Source organism: Natrix helvetica (genome assembly GCF_964273705.1).
Source record: "Natrix helvetica genome assembly, chromosome: 5".
Lineage (NCBI taxonomy): Eukaryota > Metazoa > Chordata > Lepidosauria > Squamata > Natricidae > Natrix > Natrix helvetica.
In genome coordinates this window covers 116,999,123-117,022,634 of record NC_138551.1, presented here as the reverse complement: position 1 = coordinate 117,022,634, position 23,512 = coordinate 116,999,123, and the positions used below count along the sequence as shown (strand labels likewise).

General features: G+C 47.0%; 1 protein-coding gene across 2 annotated transcripts; it reads left to right on the top strand.

The window, feature by feature from the left end:
• Nucleotides 1-737: 737 nt before the first annotated feature.
• On the top strand, nucleotides 738-21,572 carry LOC309393824 (vomeronasal type-2 receptor 26-like; the record flags this gene model as incomplete). Of its 2 annotated transcripts, XM_081956320.1 has the most annotated exons (6): nucleotides 738-967; nucleotides 1,418-1,706; nucleotides 12,828-13,622; nucleotides 19,438-19,650; nucleotides 20,237-20,363; nucleotides 20,662-21,572. In XM_081956320.1, the coding sequence occupies 6 exons, from the start codon at nucleotides 738-740 to the stop codon at nucleotides 21,570-21,572; spliced, it is 2,565 nt and encodes an 854-aa protein (XP_081812446.1). The 2 variants fall into 2 exon arrangements, 1 of the variants encoding a protein (XP_081812446.1); XR_014175644.1 differs by lacking the exons at nucleotides 738-967; nucleotides 1,418-1,706; nucleotides 19,438-19,650; nucleotides 20,237-20,363; nucleotides 20,662-21,572 and adding an exon at nucleotides 11,751-11,887 and having other exon boundaries at nucleotides 12,828-12,907.
• Between the last annotated feature and the right edge of the window lie 1,940 nt (nucleotides 21,573-23,512).

Sequence of the window (23,512 nt, the reverse complement as noted above, 5' to 3'; positions counted from 1 at the left end):
CCTCTCTTTGTTTCTGTCAATGTGTGTTTTTTTTAACTCTGCAAAGTTCTGTAACTAGTTTTTCACTAAAGTTGATTTTGTTCAACAGACGGGCTGCACTATTGCATCAGCCCTTTTCCAGTGATGCCCTTGAGCATTAGCTTTCAAATTAAAAAAATTTTGGTTCCAACTCAGCAGTCAGCTATTTCAGATCTGTGACATACTCTGGTATTAACTGGCATCTGGGATTTTTCTCTTTAACCACAATGCCAACAAATGTCACATTTATTTGTTTCTTCAGCCACAGGTGCTGTGTATTCCCTCTGGGCTCAGTTTCAAGCCTGGAGACCCCAAACCTCTCAATTCTAGATGATGGATTTAATTGCATCTCTGCCTCTATTATTATGAATCACATGAGGATTATTTCCCTTTCATTTCCCTCCAGAGAATTTCCCAACAATCTGTGAGTCCGAGAACTGGTTGAATTATCCAGGGATCCCTCTTGAGAGGGAGAATTATGATAAAAGTGTCAGCTCTGCTCTTTGGCCAAATCCTCCAGGGGAGACTTTGGGCAGAGAAATATGGTGTTTTGGGACAGGCAGGGTCTGTGCTTTTGAATATACGTCAGGTGAAGCTGAGTGTTTCTCTGTGTTTCAATCAGGAAAGACACTGGATCATATTCCACCTTGTGAGAGTCCTTTGATTTCTTCTAATTCTTTAGAAACAGGAAAGGGATTGATTGATTCACCCCATGAATGATGGACCTCCTGCTGCTTCTGCTTCTGATGCTGCTTTTGTCCCATCCAGTCTCTGGGAAGCTGAGAATGAAATGCCCGCAGAGTTTGGAGCACCAGGATGGAAAACGACCACAGAGCTTTTACAGCCCAGGAGACCATCTCATCGGTATAGTCACCACTGGAGCGGAAAGATTGCATGTAAAGTTGCTTTTCAATGTGGCTCCTTCTCTTCAGTTGGTTTTCTGTGATTTGTAAGTCATTCAGGGTGATGGAGTTGCACTCCCTCCATTCTAACACTCTCCTTCTTTTCTGTTTTTATTTTTCATTTATTCCTATATTGGAGATTATGTCTAATTTCCTGAATGATTTTGATTTCCATGGGTTCTCTCTTTTGTCTGATTTTATGAAAGAGACTCAAAAAGGTGTCTAAAAAAAAAAAGATGAAAGGACTCAAGATTATTTTCCTCTCTCAGTTCAATCCTTGATTTATCATCTGAATAATGACTTTTATTTAAAGTAGTGGTTGAACCAGTTGTAGTTGCCATACCTCAGCCAATTTGCATATTTGTATAATTGATCATTGGTTTTGGATCAATGTTGGTTTAAGGCTCAGTAGCCTTCTGGAGGATTATATTTTTTTAAAAAAAGTATTTGTTGTTGCTGTTCATTATAATAACACCTCTTTTTTTTTTTTACCATAGGGACGTTTATGATTTTCAAAATGGCTTACGGTTTATTTTCAACATTCAAGTGGTCAACAAGAAATCCCAGCTCCTGCACAATCTCACACTTGGCTACAACATCCATACCAACTATTTCAGCACTTTCCGCACTTCAGATGCCTTGCTGGACATTCTCTCCACTGGAGAAGCCAATGTCCCCAACTACGGCTGTGGAAAGAAGGAGAACCTTCTGGCTCTCCTTGATGGAGCTACAAGGGACATCTCCGTCCAGGTGTCAACGTTAGGAGGCACCTACAAAGTCCCACAGGTCTGTCTGTGTTTTTCTCCATCTGGAAAACTGAGTGGTGGTGGGTGGTCCTCAATGGAACTACATCTGCATGGAGGCAAACAAGCAGTTGGGAACCCCAAGGTTCCATTTTAGGCCCAGTCCTCTTCAACATCTTCATGAATGATTTGGATGAGGGATAGATGGGGAAATCATCACATTTACAGATGACACTAAACTGGCAGGAATAGCCAACAGCCCAGAAGATAGGCTCAAGATCCAGATGGATCTAGATAGACTTGAACCCTGGGCCTATCTAACAAAATGAAATTCAGTGTAGAGAAAAGTAAAGTCTTACACTGAGGCTAGAAAAACCAAATGTACAGGTACAGATTAGGTGAAACCTGGCTCAATAGCAGGAACTGTGAGAGGGATCTTGGAATCTTAGTGGACAATCTCTCAAATGTGAGCCAACAATGTGTGGCAGCATCCAAAAAAAGCCATTTCAATCCTAGGCTGCATCAACAGAAGGATAGAATCCAAATAACGTGAAGTACTGGTATCACTTTATAAAGCCTTGGTAAAACCACCCTTGGAATTGAGCATTGATGGTGAACCTTTACAGCACCAAGTGCTTTTGTCAGAGACGCAATCTGGAAGAGAAGTTGCCCAATGTTTATGCCACTGCGCATATGTGCACCAGGCAGCTCCTCTTCCGGTTTCCGGTGCACACGCAGGTGATGATCAGCTGGCTGGTATGCAAGCAGAAGACCAGCTCTTCCAGTTCCTGGCATTGCTGTGCGCACAAAGGCCAGCTGATCGTCACATGCACATGTGCACCAGAAACCCAGAAGAGCAACGGGCAAGGCCGTGCGTGCCAGGCGACATGGCTCTGCGTTCCACTTAGCCCGATATAAGAAGCTGAGGCAGAGGGCAGCATTTTCCCCTCCTGGGGCCTCTGTGCATCCCCCTTTTGGCCTCCCCAGCCCCCAGAAGCACTCTGCTGGCCAAAATCTTTTTTTCTTACTTTGTAGTTTCAGTCCATGGGGCTTGCAAAGGAAAGGCCTGAACTCAGCCGGTGGGTGGGGGCCAGAGGATGGGCAGAGTGATTTGGGTGGGGCAGCCTCGTGGTCCCATGTGGGCTGGATTAATGGCATTGGTGGGCTGTATCCAGCCCCGTGGGCCGGGTTTGAGGACCCCTGGTATAAGGTCTCCTGCTAGAGCAGGGGATTGGACTAGAAGACCTCAAAGGACCTTTCCAACACTTTTATTTTGTTATAAGTTCTGTTATAGGTACATATGCTTAGCATGCTAAATACCTATTGGAACATGTTGATTAACACTGTAAAATCAGAAAATGTGGATATTGGCATTTAATCTATGGAAACTGACAGACCCTGAAAATTGTGGTGGCTGTTTGAACAGACAAAACTTCAATTAAAGACCAATCTTGGATTGTACTACTGACAAATTGTATTAGGAATTGAGGTCTCCCTATTTCTTGTACAACTGGAGAAGAAGTTAAAAAGATTCCGCCACAAAGAATCTGGGCTATCGAAGCATTAAAATATGCAGCAGGACTGGGTTTCAGCCGGTACTGACCAGTACGGGCATACCGGCTGGTGATATTTAGCATGCCTTCCCGTACCCGTTCTTCCGGAGGCCCCGTACCAGAATCCTTGCCTCTTGTTCCTTCTTCGGCTGTTGAACAAGCCCACGTGGTGTGCACTGTCCTCTTCTCTTTGACAGACGCCTGTTTAAAATGCCATTCCCACTTAAAAGTACCTGGAGCGGCATTTTTCCTTGGAGGACTCTGTAGAATATCCCAAGATGGATGCCACCACACCTGTCCTCTTCAGGAACAGGCCCTCTTTGGCAGGTCCTCTTCAAAAGGATGAGGGCCCCTGGTCCCCCTCCCATTCCTCGTCTTTCTGCCCCTGCGGATGGGCTACGGAGTCATCACCGGCAGCGCAGAGCCTCGACAGCTCCCTGCCATTGGTCCTGCAGTTCAGGCCAGCGGCTTTGTTCATACTCTCTCCCCTCCTGGTTCCTCTTTTTATGCGATTCCTGAAAGGAATAGTGGCGCAAAAGACAGCCGCGACACCATGCCATGGAAAACATAGGCGCGTGCACACACCCACACAATTACAGCCCCTGAGAATCTTGGAGGGAAGCCTCTGCACAAGCCCGGGCAATTGAGAACAAGTTTTCACCATCACGAAGGCTCCGGGATGAGGCTCCAGAGGCAGCGGGGCAGCCAGGTCCCTCACCCTCAGAGGGAGGAAGGGCCAGTTGGGAGAGGGGCTTTGGTCCTGCTGCCTCTGGCAGATAGGGCTTTACTGTCCCACAGCGAAGATTCTATCCCTCATCCCGGAGCCTTCGTAACAGTGGGAACTTGTTCTCATTCACCCGGGCTTGTGCAGAGGCTTCCCTCCGAAAGACTCTGGGGGTGTAATTGTGCGAGATGTTTTCCATGGCATCTTTTGGGCCACTAGCTGCTACCTTTCAGGAAGCGCATAAAAAGAAGAACCAGGTGGGGAGAGAGTGGGATCAAAGCCACTGACCTGAACTGCAGGACTGATGGCAGGGAACTAGCGAGATTCTGTGCTGCCGGCGATGACTCCGGAGCCAATCCATGGGGGCAGGAAGATGAAGAACAGGAGGGAGATCAGGGGGGGCTTGTCCTTCTGAAGAGGACCTGCCGAAGAGAGCTTCTCCCCGAAGAGGGCAGATGTGGTGGCATCGGTCTTGGGATGTTCTTATTTATTTTATTTATTTACTGAGCGCTTATAGACCGCCCCCTCTCCCAAAAGGGACTCGGGGTGGTGTACAGTCCATATCAGAAATACAACATATAAATAACTATAAAATTAAACAATTAAAATTATTAAATAGATAAATAAATACGAAGGAGGATAAAAAAGGTTTGAAGAACTGTACAGCTGAGTAAATAATTTAAAACCCCAACAAATCTCCCATAAGATTAAATTTAAAAAACAATTCCCCTAAAAAACCAGTTAAGAAATATGTTTGCCAGGAGGTAGCAGTTATGATTATGCCAGGCCAGCCAATCGGAACAGGTGTGTCTTCAATTTTTGTCGGAAGGAGCGGAAGTCGGTGGTGGTTCTAATGTCGGGGGAGAGGTCATTCCAGAGGGTTGGGCCCATCACAGAGAAGGCCCTACTCCTTGGCACCGCCCGTTGGCATTGCCTAGTGGACGGCACTAGGAGAAGTCCCTCCCTGTGAGAGCGAATTGGCCGCAGGGATGTGTGTGGAGAGATGCGATCCCGCAGGTAGCTAGGTCCTGTGCCATGGAGCGCTTTAAAGATGGTGATCAAAACCTTGAAACGCACCCGAAAAACCACAGGTAGCCAGTGCAGCTCGCGCAGGAGTGGTGTTACGTGGGAGTACCTAGTACTCCCCATGACAGCCCGCGCGGCTGCGTTCTGGACTAGCTGCAGTCTTCGGGCGCGTCCCAAGGGAAGCCCCATGTAGAGAGCATTGCAGTAGTCCAGGCGAGACGTCACCAGTGCATGAGTGACCATGCGTAGGGCATCCCGGTCCAGAAGGGGGCGCAATTGGCGCACCAGGCGAACCTGGTGGAATGGCCCCCTTGCCACGGCTGCCACATGGTCGTCCATTGACAGCCGGGCATCTAGGAGGACGCCCAAATTGCGCGCCTGTTCCACAGGGGGCAATTGTTCGCCCCCTATGGCCAGCGATGGAGTCAGCTGGCTGAACCGAGGTGCCGGTAGCCACAGCCACTCAGTCTTGGAGGGGTTGAGTTTGAGTCTGTTGTCCCCCATCCAGACCCCAATGGCTTCCAAACATCGGGAAATCACTTCGACAGCCTCGTTGGGGTGGTTTGGGGTTGAGATGTACAGCTGAGTATCATCAGTGTACAGGTGATATTCAACCCCAAAACCACGGATGATCTCCCCCAGTGGCTTCACATATGCGTTGAACAGGAGGGGCAAGAGGACCGACCCCTGCGGCACCCCACAAGTGAGTGGCCTCAGGGTCGACCTCTGCCCCCCCCGTCAACACACATTGCGTCCGGTCGGAGAGGTAGGAGCCGAACCACCGTAAAACGGTGCCTCCAACTCCCATCTCCTCCAGCCGGCGCAATAGGATACCATGGTCGATGGTATCAAAAGCCGCTGAGTGGTCTAATAGGACCAGGATAGAGGAACAACCTCTATCTCTGGCCCTCCAGAGATCATCAACCAACGCGACCAAGACTGTCTCTGTGCTGTGCCCGGGTCGGAAGCCGGACTGGCATGGGTCTAGATATTCGGATTCGTCAAGGTGTCGCAGAAATTGCTGTGCCACCACATTCTCAACAACCTTCGCTAGAAAGGGAAGGTTGGAGACTGGACGATAATTAGCTAGCTCCGTTGGGTCAAGTGAAGGCCTCTTGAGTAAGGGCCTCACCACCGCCTCTTTCAAGGCAGTTGGTAAGGATCCCTCACCCAATGAGGCGTTCACCAGGCCCAGAAGCCAGCCTCGTGTCACCTCCCAGGATGCCAGTACCAGCCAGGAGGGACACGGGTCCATTGAACATGTGGTGGGTCGCAGCCGTCCACGCAACCTGTCCAAATCCTCGGGGGCAACAGATTCAAACTCCTCCCAGAATGTTCTCACAAGACTCACTGTTGACGGCTCGTCCGGTCCACTGGAGGGGGCCCATCCGCTCCGGATCTGAGCGACTTTGTCCTGCAGATATTCCCCAAACTCCTCTGCTCTTCCCTGCAAGGGTGCCCCCCGCGTTCCCTGTGGAACCTCCAGGGAAAAATCCCACTGCCAGGTACTTTTAATCATATATTTTGGTCCCATGACTGCAGAATGCTGCAAAAAACCATAAATGCAGGCCAGTTGTTGAGTGTTTCAAATGTAATAGGAACACTCAACAAGGTGACCACAGTATATGTGTGTGTGTGTGTGTGAGAGAGAGAGAGAGAGAGAGAGGGAGGGAGGGAATCAGAGAGAGAGAGAGACAGATACAGAGAGAGGGGGAGGGAGGGATGGAGAGACAGACAGTTAGAGAGAGAGACACACAGAAAGAGATACACAGAGAGAGTGAGTGATTAAGTGTGTGAGTGAATGAGAGACAGACAGACAGACAGAAAGATACACACACATACACACAGACAGTGACAGAGAGAAAAGAAGGGAGGGGAGAGAGATAGAGAGATACAGAGAGAGAGACAGACAGACAGACAGGAAGACAGACACAGAGAGAGAATGACTTAGAGCTGTCATGGCGAACCTATGGCACGCGTGCCACAAGTGGCACACGGAGCCATTTGTCAGGGCACGCGAGGCTGAGTTCACCATTTTTAAAAGCTATTTTTCGCCTTCCCCAGGCTCCAGAGGCTTTATAGGAGCCTGGGGAGGGCGAAAAGAGCCTCCTCCGCCCCCCCCAGAGGCTTCAGGGACCGTCCCTGAAGCCTTCGGAACACTTAAAACCACCCTCCGAGCAAACCGGAAGTCACTTCTGGGTTGATCGGAGGGTGGTTTTAAGCGTTCCGAAGGCTTCAGGGACCGTCCAAGACTTCCCTGACGCCTGCGGAGCGCTTAAAACCACCCTCTGAGCAAACGGGAAGTCACTTCTGGGTTGCTCGGAGGGTGGTTTTAAGCGTTCCGAAGGCTTCAGGGACCGTCCAAGACTTCCCTGACGCCTGCAGAGCACTTAAAACCACCCTCCGAGCAAACCGGAAGTCACTTCCGGTTTGCTCGGAGGGTCGTTTTAAGCGCTCCGAAGGCTTCAGGGACCGTCCGAGGCTTCGGAGGTCACTTCCGGTTTGCTCGGAAGGTCTTTTTAAGTGCTCTGAAGGCTTCAGGGACCGTCCGAGGCTTCCCTGAAGCCTCAGGAGCGCTTAAAACGACCCTCCGAGCAACCCGGAAGTCACTTCCGATTTGCTCGGAGGGTGGTTTTAAGCGCTTCGAAGGCTTCAGGGAAGCCTCCGGACAGTCCCTAAAACTTCCGGAGGGCCTCCGGGGGGTCGGGGGAGGCTCTTTTTGCCCTCCCCAGGCTCCAATAAAGCCCCTGGAGCCTGGGGAGGGCAAAAAAAACATGTAAAAATGAGGGGGTCGCGCATTCTGCATGCATGCGCACTGGGGGGATCGCGCGTTGCATTATGGGTGCGGCACGCCCGCACTCGACCCCCTGCGCTCCCCTCACTTATGGCACGGGAGCAAAAAAAGATTCGCCATCACAGGGAGGGAGGGAGGAAGAGAGAGACAAAGAGGTACACAGAGAAAGAGACAGAGATAGACAGAAAGAGAAAGAGAGAGAAAGAGAAAGAAGGAAACAGGAGGGAGGGGAGGAAGGAGAACTTATGACCACAATTGAGCCCAAAATTTTGGTTGCTAAACAAGAGCGTTGTTAACTGAGTTTCACCACATTTTTCAAGTTGGCCATGCCCACCCAGTCACATGACCACCGAGCCACTCCCACAAACAGGCCACACTACAGAATAGGTTCTAAAAAATTTTGAAACCCACCACTGACTGATATGCACCAATCCTCAAAAATTATAGTAGGCCCTTTATTGGAATAGAATACTTCAGTTGGCATTTGCACATGTTAATCTAATTGCAATAAATTGTAGGAGTGTGATACAGTAATAAGATTTACATTGTTTATAGTTTTTAAATTTATTTATTATTTTCCACTTTTAAAATACAATCTTGCTAATATTTTGTCTTTAATATTTTAAACAATGTCTAATTACCAAATTATTCTAATGCTTTCATGAGAACAAGATTGGATTTATTAAAATCTAATATTGTGGACTTGATCTGACCCCAAATATAACACAGCATTCTTCATTGTGCAAGGTTTTTGAATGCAGCTCAGAATCTGATAAGTCCAGTGAAACTCTGAAGACGAAGCTATGGATTATCAGGTTTTATTTCTGCAGAAAGCAAAAGACTGGATGACCTTTTCGTCTCCCACCTTAACAGAGCAGGCAGAGAGAGAAAAACAGGCATGTGCCAAAAACTTTTCCAAACATCTTACAGCTCACACAGATTGCACAGAACGTCACTGCTATAGAAACATAATTTGAGATCACACGGATTTCATGATTTTAGTGCTCTGAAAACAACAGACTTTAGAAGGGAAAAGAAATACATTTTCTGGCGTATAACTCAGAGCTTTGCTGGGGAATGCTGAACACACATTTCAAGTTACAAGCAAGGCTACTTGGCAGAATCAACATTTTACTTTTCACAAGAAGTTACTTTGCTAGGCTAAGCTTGGCAATTCGCCTAGAAATTTTATCTATGTAGTTGGCACGTTAGGTTACAATGGAGCTTCTCTCAACAGCAATTTAACAAAAGCTGAATTAGGTTGCACTCTGTGTATGCTCTAATGCAGTGATGGCAAACCTTTTAGCGACCGAATGCCCAAACTGCAACCCAACACCCACTTATTTATCTCGGAGTGCCAACACGGCAATTTAACCTGAATAATGAGGTTTTAGTTTAGAAAAACAACTCATACATGATTAACGTCTTTTCTCTGAACCCCCCCCCCACAATAACAGCGCTTTCAATGATACAAACACCTTTTTATTGAAAGGTAAACATTTGCATTTTGATTAATGTGACTTTTGCTGTTGAATGCAAGCTGATCTTTTTTCTAATCTTGACTCATACATTGTAAGTTTGAGAGCAACACATGCAGCACTCAGGTCATCTGTTAGTCCAGGGGTGTCAAACTCAATTTCAATGAGGGCCCCATTGTGGTTGACTTTGGAGGCCATGGTGGGCACGGCCAGCACCCACTGCTGATGTGCTCACTCTCCTTGGGTGCCCATGGTGTGTGCATGAGGCCAAAGTATGTGGGTCAGAGGGAGGCCCACCCCCTCTCCTTACGAGACCTAGCTTTGTAACCAAAGCATCCTCAATGATAGGATGGAAGACCACCAGGAGAGGACAGGAGGATGGAACAAGGAGATGGTAAAAGGTAACAGGGCTGTTGGTGATCGTGCTAAGGCAGGATTTACCTCATACCCTCACCCTCTCTCATTATAACCTCCTTCCTTCCTTTCTTTTTCCTTCGCTCTTCATTCATTCTTCCTCTCTTTCCTTCTTTTTGCTTCCTTGCTCTCTTCTCCTCTTTCCGTCTTTTTATTTGTCTTTCCTGTCCCTTCTTGGATGCTCCAATGCAAAAGGGGAAACATTCCTTGTCTTGTGATCAACTGCCACTTTTGCTAGTAGTTTGTGGCCACTGAAAAGACTGAGGACAAACCAGGCTCAGTTAATTCCATGCTTGCATTTCATGGCGACAGACTACAGGACAGCAAAACTGTCAAAATGATGGCTCTGGTAGTTGATCAGAGTTCCTCTGTTTTTTATGTGCAACAGCTTTAGCATTTTGGAGCAGAGCTAAGTTACTTGCTTTTCTATGAATACATAATGATCCTTGAAAGATCTCTTCTGTAGGGCCCCTCCCATGGTCTAACTCAGACTGGAAATATAGCAAAGGAAACTATTTTCCCATTTGCTTTGTCCTTTTCCCCCCACTGGAAACAGCTGTTTGCAACCCACAAGGAGGGGATACTTTCCTAAGAGCTCAGAATTCAAGGATACCAATGTGCCCATGACCATCACCAGATGGATTCGTAACTGGCTGACCAACCGCACTCAACGTGTAGTCCTCAATGGAACTGCATCTACATGGAGGGAGGTATGCAGTGGAGTACCCCAAGGCTCTGTTTTGGGTCCAGTACATCTTATCAATGATTTGGATAAGGGAATAAATGGGGAACTCATCAAATTTGCAGATGACACCAAGCTAGCAGGAATAGCCAACACTCCAGAAGACAGGCTAAAGATACAGAAGGATCTTGACAAACTTGAACGTTGGGCACTGTCTAATAAAATGAAATTCAATCGTGCAGAGAGTAAGGTTCTACATTTAGGCAACAAAAACGAAATGCACAGGTACAGTATAGGTGGTACCTTGCTCAACAGTAGTAACTGTGAAAAGGATCTTGGAGTCCTAGTGGACAACCACGTAAATATGAGCCAGCCGTGTGCAGCAGCTGCCAAAAAAGCCAACACAGTTCTAGGCTGCATCAACAGAGGGATAGAATCAAGATCATGTGAAGTGTTAATACCACTTTATAATGCCTTGGTAAGGCCACACTTGGAATACTGCATTCAGTTTTGGTCGCCACGATGTAAAACAGATGTGGAGACTCTAGAAAGAGTGCAGAGAAGAGCAACAAAGATGATTAGGGGACTGGAGACTAAAACATAAGAAGAATGGTTGCAGGAACTGGGTATGTCTAGTTTAATAGAAAGAAGGACGAGGGGAGACATGATAGCAATGTTCCAATATCTCAGGGGTTGCCACAAAGTAGAGGGAGTCAAACTATTTTCCAAGGCACCTGAGGGTAGAACAAGAAGCAATGAGTGGAAACTAATCAAGGAGAAAAGCAACTTAGAACTGAGGAGAAACTTCCGGACAGTTAGAACAATTAATCAGTGGAACAGCTTGCCTCCAGAAGTTGTGAATGCCCTAACACTGGAAGTCTTTAAGAAGATGTTGGATAGCCATTTGTCTGAAACGGTATAGAGTTTCCTGCCTGGGCAGGGGGTTGGACTAGAAGACCTCCAAGGTCCCTTCCAACTCTGCTATTATATTGTATCTCAGGGTGGGGAAGGCCATGGGGGTCCTAGTGATAGAAGAGACCCTCAAAGCCTCCCCAACCCACTAAGATACCTCCTGCTTCTCCTGCCCTTCCTGCAACAAGGACTCACTTACTTTCCAAACCTCTGTCTCCTCTCTTGTTTCTCGGCTTCTTTGCCTCTGAAGAAGGGAGAGGAGAGTTGGCTGGGAAATGCTTTTTGTGCTGAGAATGGACGCTCCTGGGTGCTATAATATTGTGCAGATTCAGGCACCCATCTTCTTTTGCAGAGTCAGGGATCCAGAAACTTTCATTCTCGGGGGGGGTGGGGGTGGGGGTGGGGGGTGGGGAAAGTGGTTACCTGCAGGTCTCCTGCTCCTCCCCTCCCCCCAACTACTTTCCACTTAGCTACTTAATGAGGCTTCTTTGTCTCAAGGAGCAGCAAATGGAGCCAGACAAAGACAGGCAATCCAAGTGTGTTTGGCAGAGAAAGCATACTTCAGCCAAGGCACCCAAACTGCTGCCAATGGTGTGGGCGACAGCTGAGCATGCAAATGGGGCCAGACAGAGACAGGAAGGGTAAGAGAGTAATCTAAGTCTGTCTGTGTGTGTGTGTGTGTGTGTGTGTGTGTGTGTGTGTCAGAGAAAGCGTGCTTCAGCCAGGGCACCCAAACTGGTGTGGCTGACACCTGAGCAGGGAGGCAGGGTGTGTGTGTACTTTCATCCCCATTCACGCAGGGCCTCTTATTTCCTCTCCAGCACAGTTGGGGCATTCAGGCTGCTGCCACCTAAGCACCATGATTGCCCCCTCCCCAGCCAGCCAGCCAGCCCCACCTGACCTGCTCCCTGCCGGCTCCTGCAAAGCCTCGCCATTCTCCTCCTCCTCTTCTTCTTCGTGGGGTCGTCCTCCTCCGCCCAAGTGGCAGTGGGCTCCACAGGACAGGTTTCCATTTCTGCCCTGGGGCAGAAAACTCTGGTGGGCTGGAAGTGAGTGTGAATGGCCTGGCTCTCCAGGGCTTCCTGGCTCAGTTGGAGGCTTCCTTCAGCCTTCAAACAGTTGCAGGGCTTGTTTGGGGTTTTTCGCTTCCAGGTTGGTGCAGGAGGCTTTCCAGGGCCAAAATGGAAAAAAAAACCCCTGTGCTTTCTGCACCCCATTTTGGCCCTGGAAAGCCTCCTGCACCAACCTGGAAGCAAAAAAATAAATCCCCTGCAACTGTTTGAAGGCTGAAGGAAGCCTCCAACTGAGCCAGGAAGCACTGGGGGGGGAGGGGGAGGCCATTCACACTCACTTCCAGCCCGCCGGAGTTTCCTGCACAATGTGAGTCCCTCCCCACTGCATACTCAGGCGTCCCCCACCCTGACCTTCCACAAAGGCCCCAAAACCAGCTGGCCTGCAGGAGGTGAGCCTGCATGTGGATGCTAGTGGAGCTGGGCTGGGGCGGCTGGCGTGCCGGGAGAGGACGCTCTTCATGCCACAGGTTCCCCATCACGGCTCTAATCCTTTCAATTCCTTTTTCAGATCAATCATGTAGAAGCTTCAGAGGCTCTGAGTGATAAAAGCAAATTCCCCTTTTTCCACCATATTCTCCCCAAAGAAGGAATCCAGAACCCAGCAATTGTCCAGCTGCTCCTCCACTTCAGATGGACCCTAATTGGCCTCTTTGCTTCAGACACAGAAAAGGGAGAGAATTTCATGAGGACTTTTCCTCCTGTGCTTGTCAGGAGTGGAATTTGTGTGGTTATATCACAACTGTTCTCAAAAAGTGGATATACTGCATACCTCAGGGATTCCCTCTCTAAGTGGAGACAAGTCAACGTCTTTATTCACTTCATAGAACTTGAATTCATTTGGGACAGAATTCTTCCTTTCCATTTAACACTTATGCGTCTCCCAGGACCCATTGAGAGGAAAGTCTGGATCCTCACAAATTCTGCAGGGTATGAAATAAACAAGCGCAGACTTCTCAAATACATCCATAGTATTTGGAACTTTAGTTATATTTTGAAAGAAAGGCCAATGGATGATGCCTTTAAACCCTATTTCTTTGTGGAAAAAAAGTTTCAAGATCATTATTTTCATTGTTCTCTTTCAAAGAATGTCTTTTCTGTCAAAGGCCGCAGAAGATGCACCCAGAAAGCCCCACTAAAGACCCAGTGGAACTGGAACAGAGAAAGGATCCAAAGTGTCTACCACCATTACAGTCACACGAAGACTCTGGCCCAGGCCATGAATGCTGCCTATTCCTCCAGATCGAGGAGGGGAAGGAAGGAGGGAGAAAAGATCTTGGGGTCTCCAAGGCTGCAGCCATGGCAGGTATGGGGGTCCCGATATGGATCCATTAATCTTAGATCCTTTGGAGGAGGAATCCAGAGGAGAAGGAGGGGAACCATCTCAACAGATCTGGCCAATTTAATTACCCAGGGAATTAATGGTTCCAAAGAATGGATACCATGGCATTTTTATATTTAGTACTGCTAATTGGAAAATGCTATATTCTTTTTCAAATAAATTCCTGTATTTGTGGGTTTGTGATTAGCCTGGTGGAATTCCACCTTTCCTCCGTCCCCATTGCAGGTGGGTCTGTGTGCAGCTGGAGAGGCAGCTAAGCCCCCCTATTCTCCTCCAGTGAAAGGGAGCCTGGCGTGGATCTGGATGCTTTATTGGGAGAAGAGGGCAGGTGAAACTGAGGAGATGCAAAGAGTGGAAATCAAATAGAAAGACGAGATAGGCAGCATTAACTGACAGCCAGCAAAGAAGCAGCTGGAACCTCTCCAGGGATGCTCCGTGTGAGGGACGGAGGCGTCTCCGGATGACCAGGGGTCTCGGTCACAACGGCTGCTTCCGTCTTCTCCAAAGGCTGACAGAAAACGGAGTCTGGCTTCAGACCTTATAGTGAGGCTTATCTGCCCCCGGCCACTAGGTGGGGCTAGAGCAACAACAGCACAATAGTTAGCATATTTTTCAGAATATAAGATGCACTTTTTTCCCTCAAAAAAGAGCCTGAAAATCGAATACAGCATTTTTGCCTCCCGCAGCCCCGCCCCTTCACCAAAATGGCCGTGCATACCCTTATGGAGGCTTTCAGAGAGCTCCTGGGGGCTGGGGAGGGCAGTAAGGAGCAAAAAATGGACCATGTATGGACCATACTCCCAACCCCCAGCAGCCCTCTATAAGCCTCTATAAGGCTATGCCGCCCCGAGTCCCTTTTTGGGAGAGGGGGCGGTTTAGAAATGTGAATAAATAATAATAATAATATGCATGCAATTTTTTTGACAAAAAAGGCTTGTTTTTTCAAAAAACGGCCCATTTTTTGCTTATTTTTGCCCCCCCCCCCCAGGAGCACTCTGCAAGCCCCCCCAAGGCTGTTTATGACTTTTAAAGGGCAGGCGTTTTCACAAAAACAGGCTTTTGGGAGGAGGTTTGCAGAGTGTAAAAACTTTTTTTCCCCCTCTTGGAAAGCTCTTTAACTGGTTGTTGAGAATTACATTGATCAAGTGCTTTGCCGGCAGAAACAAAGTCTTAGATGCTGCAGATTGTCAGCGATTTCCTTCTCCAGCACATGGATAAATACATCTGGAAACATCTACCTACCTACCTACTCTCTCTCTCTCCCTACCTACCTACTGTATTTCTCTCTCTATCTCTTTTTATTTCTCTCTCTCTATCACTCTACCTACCTAATGTACTTCTCTATCTCTATATCTCTCTTCATTTCTCTCTCTCTTTATCCCTTTATCTACCTCCCTACTGTTGCAGAAAATGACAGGCATTAGATTTCTCAGGATACAGGAAAAATTTATTTGGCAGCCAGGTTCAGAAAAGTTAGCCCATGACTAACGTTGTGAATTTCTGAACCCCGTTTATTATCTAAGCACGTATTCTTATACATTCTCAAAGACAGTGTAACACGGAAACACTTAACTCATTTCTTATTGGTTACCTTGAGGAGAAAGCCTTATAAGGAATGGGGGTCTTACTTCTCCTTTTGTTACAGGTATCGACTACGTGCCATTGCCGAACTTTAATTGAACCTTGTGGTTTTGGACTTTTGACATGGGGACGTTTGCTGGAACATGTTGTGGTTGAAGGCTGATGACATTTCCCTGTCCCTTTAAGCAAGATTCTAACTGTCCCTTTTATTCCACTTCTTCATTCTTATATTTTAATCCATATTTTCTTCTACTTTACTACCTCCCTACCTAACTACTCTCTCTCTCTCTCCCTACCTACCTACTGTATTTCTTTCTCTTTCTCTCTCTCTACCTACCTACCTAGTTTTTTAAAAAAATTGCCCCTTCAAAACCTAGGTGCGTCTTATACTCCGGTGCATCTTATACTCTGAAAAATATGGTACATGTTGTGGCATGACAACCTTTATAAATTAGGAGGAAACCCTGAGACCATCTAGCCCAACCACTCCTCTCTGCAGGAATCCCAGTTCAAGCTTCTCTGACTGATGGCTGCTCAGTCTTTGCTCTCAGACGATCCATGAAGAGGAGACTGAACTTCTCTGCTTTACTGGCTCAGCTCTAAAACAGCTCATCCTTTTATGATTTTTTTTTCTCTCATTCAGTTAAAATCTCCTCTCTTGTAACTGAATTCACTTTTTCCACGTCTGACACTCTGGAATAAGAGTGAGCGGATCTTACACTCATGTGTAACAGGACTCAGTTATTGGAATAGGGTTGTATCCAGTGGTGGCATTCAAATCTTTTTACTAGTGGTTCTGTGGGTGAGGCTTGGTGGTCTTGTGACTGGGTGGGCATGGCTTGGTGGTCATGTGATTGGGTGGGCGTGGCTTGGTGGTCATGTGATTGGGTGAGTGTGGCTTGGTGGTCATGTGATTGGGTGAGTGTGGCCAACTTGACATCACTCACATCAAGGGGTACCTTGCCTGGACTCTCCTTGCGTCAACAAGATACAATTTCCCTGTCTATTTATTTACTACTATTGAACATCCAAAATACACAATTGAATCCTATGTATAAATGCCATATGTGTACATACACATTACATAGTTTAGTGTCTGTATAGGCACACACAAAGATACATTATCTACTATATATACTGTATGTACACACACACACACACACACACACACAGCTCTTCTAAAACTATACACATTCAACCTCATTTATTGCGTTTGGAAAAACACACCCAGAGTTCACTTTCTGGCACACATTTAACTATCACTTCTGCACATTAGAACATTACACAGGCCTGCAGATGCTCTTCCCTAGCCTGCACATGACTGTTAGAGCCAGGAGATGTCATGGATTGAGTAAAATGTGGCAAAACTCACTTAACAACATTCTTGCTTAGCAACCAAAATGTTGGGCTCAATTGTCATAAGTCAAAGACTATCTGTGCCTTCCTCTGCATGGCAGCCTTGTCCTAGTAAGCTCCTTCTCCTTTTCTGGCAATTTTCCTCTGTGTTGGAGGCACCAAAATAATCCAGAGGATATAAGGTCTCCTGCTGGAGCAGGGGATTGGACTAGATGACCTCAGAGAGACCTTCCAATCCTAGATTGCTGTGCTGTTTCAAAGAGTCTTCTGGAGCCTTCCTTTCTCTTCTTTTTTTTCTCTCTCTCTCCCTCCCTCCATGTATGTATATATACATCCATCCACCCATCTATATCTTATTCACTTTCTTTTCCCTCCCTCCCTCTCTTTCTTTCTTTCTTTCTTTCTTTCTTTCTTTCTTTCTTTCTTTCTTTCTTTCTTTCTTTCTTTCTTTCTTTCTTATCTTTTCTTTCTTTTTTTCTTTTCTTTCTTGTTTCTCCCTTCTTTTTCTTTCTCTCCCTTTCACCCTCTTTCTTTCTTTCTCTTTGTGTCCCTTCCTTTCCTCCTTCCAAAGCTAGGAGATCCACCTGAAATAAAAACTAATGTGGATGAAACCTGCCATTACATACACTCTCTCTCTCTCCCTTCCTCCCTCCCTCCCTCCTTCCCTCCCTCCCTCCTTCTTCCAACCATCTCTGTGCCTCGCCTCATTGTTTGCTTTTAGCAGCAGGCCGATCACCAAAGTCCTTTCCCAGGGTGCTCTGGGGTCCCCCCCCCAAAAAAACACCAGGTTGCTTCTGGAGGGGGCAGGCAGATGGGCAGCATTCCCCCCTCCCTGGGCACCTGCAGCCTCGGAGCCTGCAGCAACTCCCGGCCCTTGCACAGCGAAGGCAATGAACAACTTCTCACTCCCAGAAGATTTTCTTTAGTGTGGAAGGACCCAGAGTTGCTCCAAGGCTGCAGGCACCCAGGGAGGGGGGGAGGGGGGATGCTGTCTTCCTTCTCCCAAAACAACCTCGGAGGTTTTCAGCTCCTCTCCAGAGTCATTTTTTAAAAGAAACCCCCCCAAAAACCACAAGATCCAGAGCTGCCAGTCTCCAGTAAGATGTGCATCTTGTGGCCTGGCCCAGCCCATCCCCCGCCCCACCCGCCACCCCCAAATTGCACCTCATTGTGAGCATCGCTCAGCCATTGTGTGCAGGGAAAAACCTTGCACAGTAAAGAAAAACTTCCCAAGAGTTTGAGAAATTGTTAATTACGTCACACTCATGAGAAGGTTTTCTTTACTGTGCAAGGTTTTTCCCTGCACACAACGGCTGAGACACCCCTGCAGTGGGGTGCAATTTGGGCCCACCCCCCACCCCAAGACAAGGCCCATCAACTCTATAAGAGTCAATAAGCCAGGGGTTGCTCCCTCGACCGGCTCCACCGAAGATCCCCTTCATCCTTTTTGAGTCAGTCCGCTTTGCCGTCCGGTGAATAACTGAGTCAAACCACTCCTGCCCAGCGGCATCCCCCAACTCCCCGTGCCCGACCGTTAAGCCAACCAATGGTTATGCAACTGGAGCCAACTGGACACAAAGCTGAGTTGAAAATGAGCCTCCGAGGTCTCCCTCCTGCCTGCTTGCCCAGCGCTTGCTCAGCTGCCCCCTCTGATCCCCCGGCTGGATGCAGCCACTCACCTGTGACTGGAAAGAGAGGTCATTCACCGCCTTCTTGTCCAGCATTTGCTCAGAGACCTCCTACCCTCCGGCTCCCCCCCCCTCAGCTTCCCCCCAACATCCTCCATGCCTGGGCACAGACACTCACCGGTTCTTTCTTCTTCTGTTTCCAGACTAAGCCCCGGTTGGTTGGTTGGTTGGTTGGTTGGTTAAAGTGTGCTTGGATCCGAAAGCTCCATCACTGGAGGCTTTTAAGAGGGAGAACATTTCGGCTGCCAGCTGGCAAAGAAAGCTCTCAGCCATGACCGGCATTGCTGTGGCTCCCACCGGCTGGGTGGACAAAGAAGCAGGTGGCGGCTGCGGCCTCAGTCTGTCGCGAGCTCCGGGCCTGGTCTGGGGAGGTGGGGAGTGGCTCACCCAGGCAGCTACTGCAACAGCAGGGCTGAGAAGATCCCACCCCGTGTGTTGCACCCCCCTCCCAGCTTTCACCCATGCCTCCATGTCATTTTTGGGTGTGCAACACGTGGGAGATCCTAGCTGCAGTTTACTCGTGAGCAACATTGGCCAGGAGAGGCAGGGAGAAAGGCCAATGGGGCTCACGAGTAAACTGAGGCTCCTAAGTGGGATCGAGCCAGGGGTGGGTTCTGGCTACTGCTACTGCCGGTTGCTCTGCGCATGCCCAGAAGCCAAAAACAATATGGCTGAGAGAACCGCTTCAGGGGTGTGGCCAGCCTGGGTTGACTCTGGTTCCAGCAACCCAGGCCACCAGGTTACTACCGTTTCAGCCAAACTGGTCCAAACAGGTAGGAACCCACCTCTGATCTGGAGGTGTTTTCCATCAGGATCACAAGGGAGAAGATTAGCCTGACAGATTTCTTCTTGATCAACCCATGATTTCTGGGAATCAATCTGTTGTTTTCAAAGAGTTTATGAATAACCTTTTTTTTCTCTGTTCATTTTATTTGTTATCTGCTCTAAAATGTTCCCTATAATCGACCAACAGTGTCTATTATATTTTCTCTATATCTTGATAATTTTTTCTCAAACTTTTTCATTCACTTATGAAGATTATTTGTATCCTATTTAACCATATTTGGAGATGAGACAATTGTAGAAGAAAGATTCAATGTGGGATAACAAACAAAGTTTTCTGTTTTTCAAATTCCTTGATGTTCCCATTCTAGTTTCATCCCTTTCTGGAGAAGAATGAATTTTGGAATATTTCTGAGATGAAATTGTACTTGGACCAAAATGGAGAGATAAAAGCAGATCTGACCATTGACGGCTTCTTGGTTCTCCCCAAGGAGGGTCCCAGGAATGAAATTCTAGTGTATTTTAGAAGACAGAGACTTTCTATCAATCAAGATGCTCTTTCAGAGCTAAAGTTGCTCAATAAGGTGAGAGAAATGTTGGTGTCTTTTCTTTATTTCCCAAAGTCTGAGGTCCCATTTCAAGTGGGCAAAGCCTATAGTCTCCAGGGTGGTTGGCCTTCCATGCCAGTTGGTATCATCTAATGGAAGTTCTGCAACAGACAGGACCTAAATGAAGGGGCTTTGACATGTTTTATGGAAATATTTCAAGATCTTACTGGTCAGAGGTTTCTTTCTTCATCACAGTTTTATTCTACCTTTAAAAAAATGTAATGGAATAAAAGTTTCCTAAAATTTTTATAGTAAACTTTATTCTCGGTTTTAACATGAATATATCATCATACTTAAATCTTTTTTTTCAATTCCATCCCTCTAGACTATTAAGTAGAAAAGTACCTTATTGCAATGTTAAATTCCAAAAGGAAAAGGAAGGAACTAAATGAAGAATCTGCCAGTTGTTCTACCTCCTGCATCTGTTTAGAAGTAGTCAGAGATTTCATATTTACCTCAGTGAAGATCAGAGGCTACTTGTCTCCATCCATTTCTCCCTCCATTTTCCATGGACGGAGAGTCCTAACATCTTTTCTTTGGCATTCCTTGTTTTTCTATTCAGTCTCTGCCTCAGTCCAGATGTGTGGAAAATTGTCATCCTGGATTTGTCAAGAGGGCTCGAGAAGGAGAGCCAGTTTGCTGTTATGACTGCGTTCCTTGTCCGGAGGGGACCTTCTCCACTCAGGAAGGTGGGTGACACTGGAGGAAAGGAAGTGGAACTGATTCATTACATACATTAAATATTAAAGTTTGGTTCTCAACATCACACAGGAAATTATTCGGGTCCCAATTCTTCTCTCACTTTCATAGACGATTAAACAAAAATTGATTTTTAAAAAAAGTCTTATACTTTTTACCATCTCTCACTAGAGGTACTAATAAATGTGTCCTAGACAATATCTCCTGGTATCACTTGTTGTCCAAATAAGGTATTTCCTGAAAGATAAAAGGAGAGAATAGTAAGGGAGTATGTTTTTTTTTCCTCAGATGCAGGAAAATGCACCAAGTGTCTGGATGACAAATATCCAAATGAGGACAGAATCCAATGTATCCCCAAAGTTATAACCTTCCTGTCTTATGAAGAACATCTGGGCATCATCCTGGTCTCTTTTGCCCTATTCTTCTTCCTAACCACAGGCCTTGTTTTAATTATCTTCATTAAATATGGAGAAACTCCCATTGTCAAAGCCAACAATCGGGATCTCTCCTATATCCTCCTGGTCTCCCTCCTGCTTTGCTTCTTGTCTCCTTCTCTCTTCATTGGTCAACCCAGGAAAGCCACCTGCCTTCTCCGACAAACGGTTTTCAGCATCATCTTCTCAGTTGCCATTTCTTCTCTCTTGGCCAAAACCATCACGGTTGTACTGGCTTTCCTGGCCACAAAACCAGGAAACCGAGTGAAGAGATGGTTGGGGAAGAGCTTGGCCAACTCCATCATCCTTTCTTCTTCTGCAGTCCAAATTATCATCTGCTCCATCTGGCTGGGAGTTTCTCCCCCCTTCCCTGACTCTGACCTCCACTCCCAGCCTGGAGAGATCATCCTGCAATGCAACGAAGGGGCCGTTGTCATGTTCTACGTCACCCTCAGCTACATGGGCTTCCTGGCTGCCATCTGCTTCACAGTGGCTTTCCTGGCCAGGAATCTGCCTGGGGCCTTCAACGAAGCCAAGCTGATCACCTTCAGCATGCTGGTCTTCTGCAGTGTCTGGGTGACTTTTGTGCCCACCTACCTGAGCACCAAAGGGAAATACATGGTGGCTGTTCAGGTCTTCTCCATCCTGGCCTCCAGTGCTGGTCTGCTGGGCTGCATCTTCATCCCCAAGTGCTACATTATCCTTTTGAGGCCAGACCTGAACACAAAGGAGCAGCTTACAGCCAGAACAAATATAAAAACATGAGATATAACACCATAATATTGAAAGATTTGTAAAATTTCCTTTTCTTTGAAAGAACACATTAATTATTTCCACTTAAATAGTATACAAGAGTCAAATAAAATCATATCAACATGTTTGGAAATGGGAAATGGTTGAATGAGTGTAACTCCCTTCCCTTCCAGCTCAATAAATCTTGAAAGTCATTCAGGGACATCTTCCTTCCCCACTGTCTTTGTTTGTCAGAAGGTCAGAAAAGGTGATCACATGACCCAGGGACTCTGCAACCATCATAAGTGCATGCCAGTTGCCAAGCATCCAACTTTTGATCATGTGACCATGGGGATGCTTCAATGGTCATAAGAGAAAAAAAATGGTCATAAATCAATTTTCTCAGTGCCATTATAACTCTTAATGGTCAATAGAGAAACAGTTGCAAGTTAAAGACTCCTTTTACCATTGCTAGGAGTTGGTCCTGGATGATTTGGGCCCAGGGCTGCTTTGGGGGCCTAAACTCCTGAGCTGCCTCTGACCTCCCACCTGGGGATGGCTGTCTGGAGCCCCCCAGCACCATAAGCCCAGGGGACTCCACCGCCCGCCCAGCCCCAGAGCCCCGGAGGTCAGGCAGGGAGTCTGGTGCAAGAACAGCAGCCCTCACTGATCCCTCCTGGTGCCCAACTGAAGAAACAGTCTCTCTCCTCTGGCCATCTGTGGGGCAAGGGCCCTGCATGCCCCCCAAGCATTCCCTCCTCCCCTCCCCTGGAGTCTCAGCTGGTGCCAAACCCAGAAACCATCCAGGCTGAGCTCCGTGAGCAGAATCGCCCCCTCCGGTCCCAGCCAAGTCTCAGGGATGCACGCCAGAGCAGCCATTTCCTCCCCCATGAAGTCCTGGATGAACCTTATAGAGTCTCCAAGTTCTCTGTGTTAGAAGATGCCGAATTTCAAATAAAGCTCTCTAGGATTATGCAGCTGACAAATTCTATTAGGAGCTGTGGTCTCCTTATCTCTCATGTAACTAGGTGAGACAGAAATAAATAAATAAAAAATAAAAACAATAAAAAAGATTGCTTCACCAACAATCTGGAATATTGAATGTCAACTGCATAAGAAAGAGAGAGATCAGAGTCTTGGACTGCACATTAGACAAACAACCTATTGGGATACTTATTGGGTTAAACCATTTTCTGTGCATTCAGAATTAAACATTTATTGGAACCAAACATTCATTTGACATCTGCATAGGTGGGTCTGATTGCAATAAATTGTAGGATGATACAGAAATGTGATTTATGTTTTTCTTATTCTTTTTTATTTCATTTGTTTCTTTTATTCAATTTTCATATACAGAGTTGTTAATGCTTTATATTTAATATTCTGCTTCTTGATATGGCATAATGGCTAATCAGCAATAATCTATTTAATTTGTTCATCAAAAGTTGAATTTATTAAAAAATAAAGTTTAGCATTTGGCAAAGGTATAATTAGCCAGGAGTCTACAATGACAGTACATAGTATTTTGTTCACTGCCAAAGAGTGCTAGTCCGTTCAGTTTCTGCTCATGAGCTTCTCCAGGGTGCATCACAGGGGGTGAACTAGCTCTGCCCCAGAAAGACGATCCTATGTCATCATCTGGTCTTCTCTCACCACTGATGTTGCCTCACAGCTGGGTGTCACATCTGAGCAAGTCCAGCAACTGGTGCGGCCATCCAGCAAGAGCCCACCAAAGTTCCTTGGAGGCCCTTGAAAACGACTTTGGTCATCCTTGGGGTCCATGTATGGTTGGCCTCTGCGTTGAAGGTGTTGAAAGTGTCACCAGAATCACCAGCTGAAGATGAGGAGGCCTCCATCGCTGTGGAACCTCCATACCGGAATCCATCGATCCCAACATCCCCATCATTGATGGGAGACGATGTCAGACGTTCAGCCCTGGTCAACAATGTGATGGTTGCCGCAATTTGTCCTGG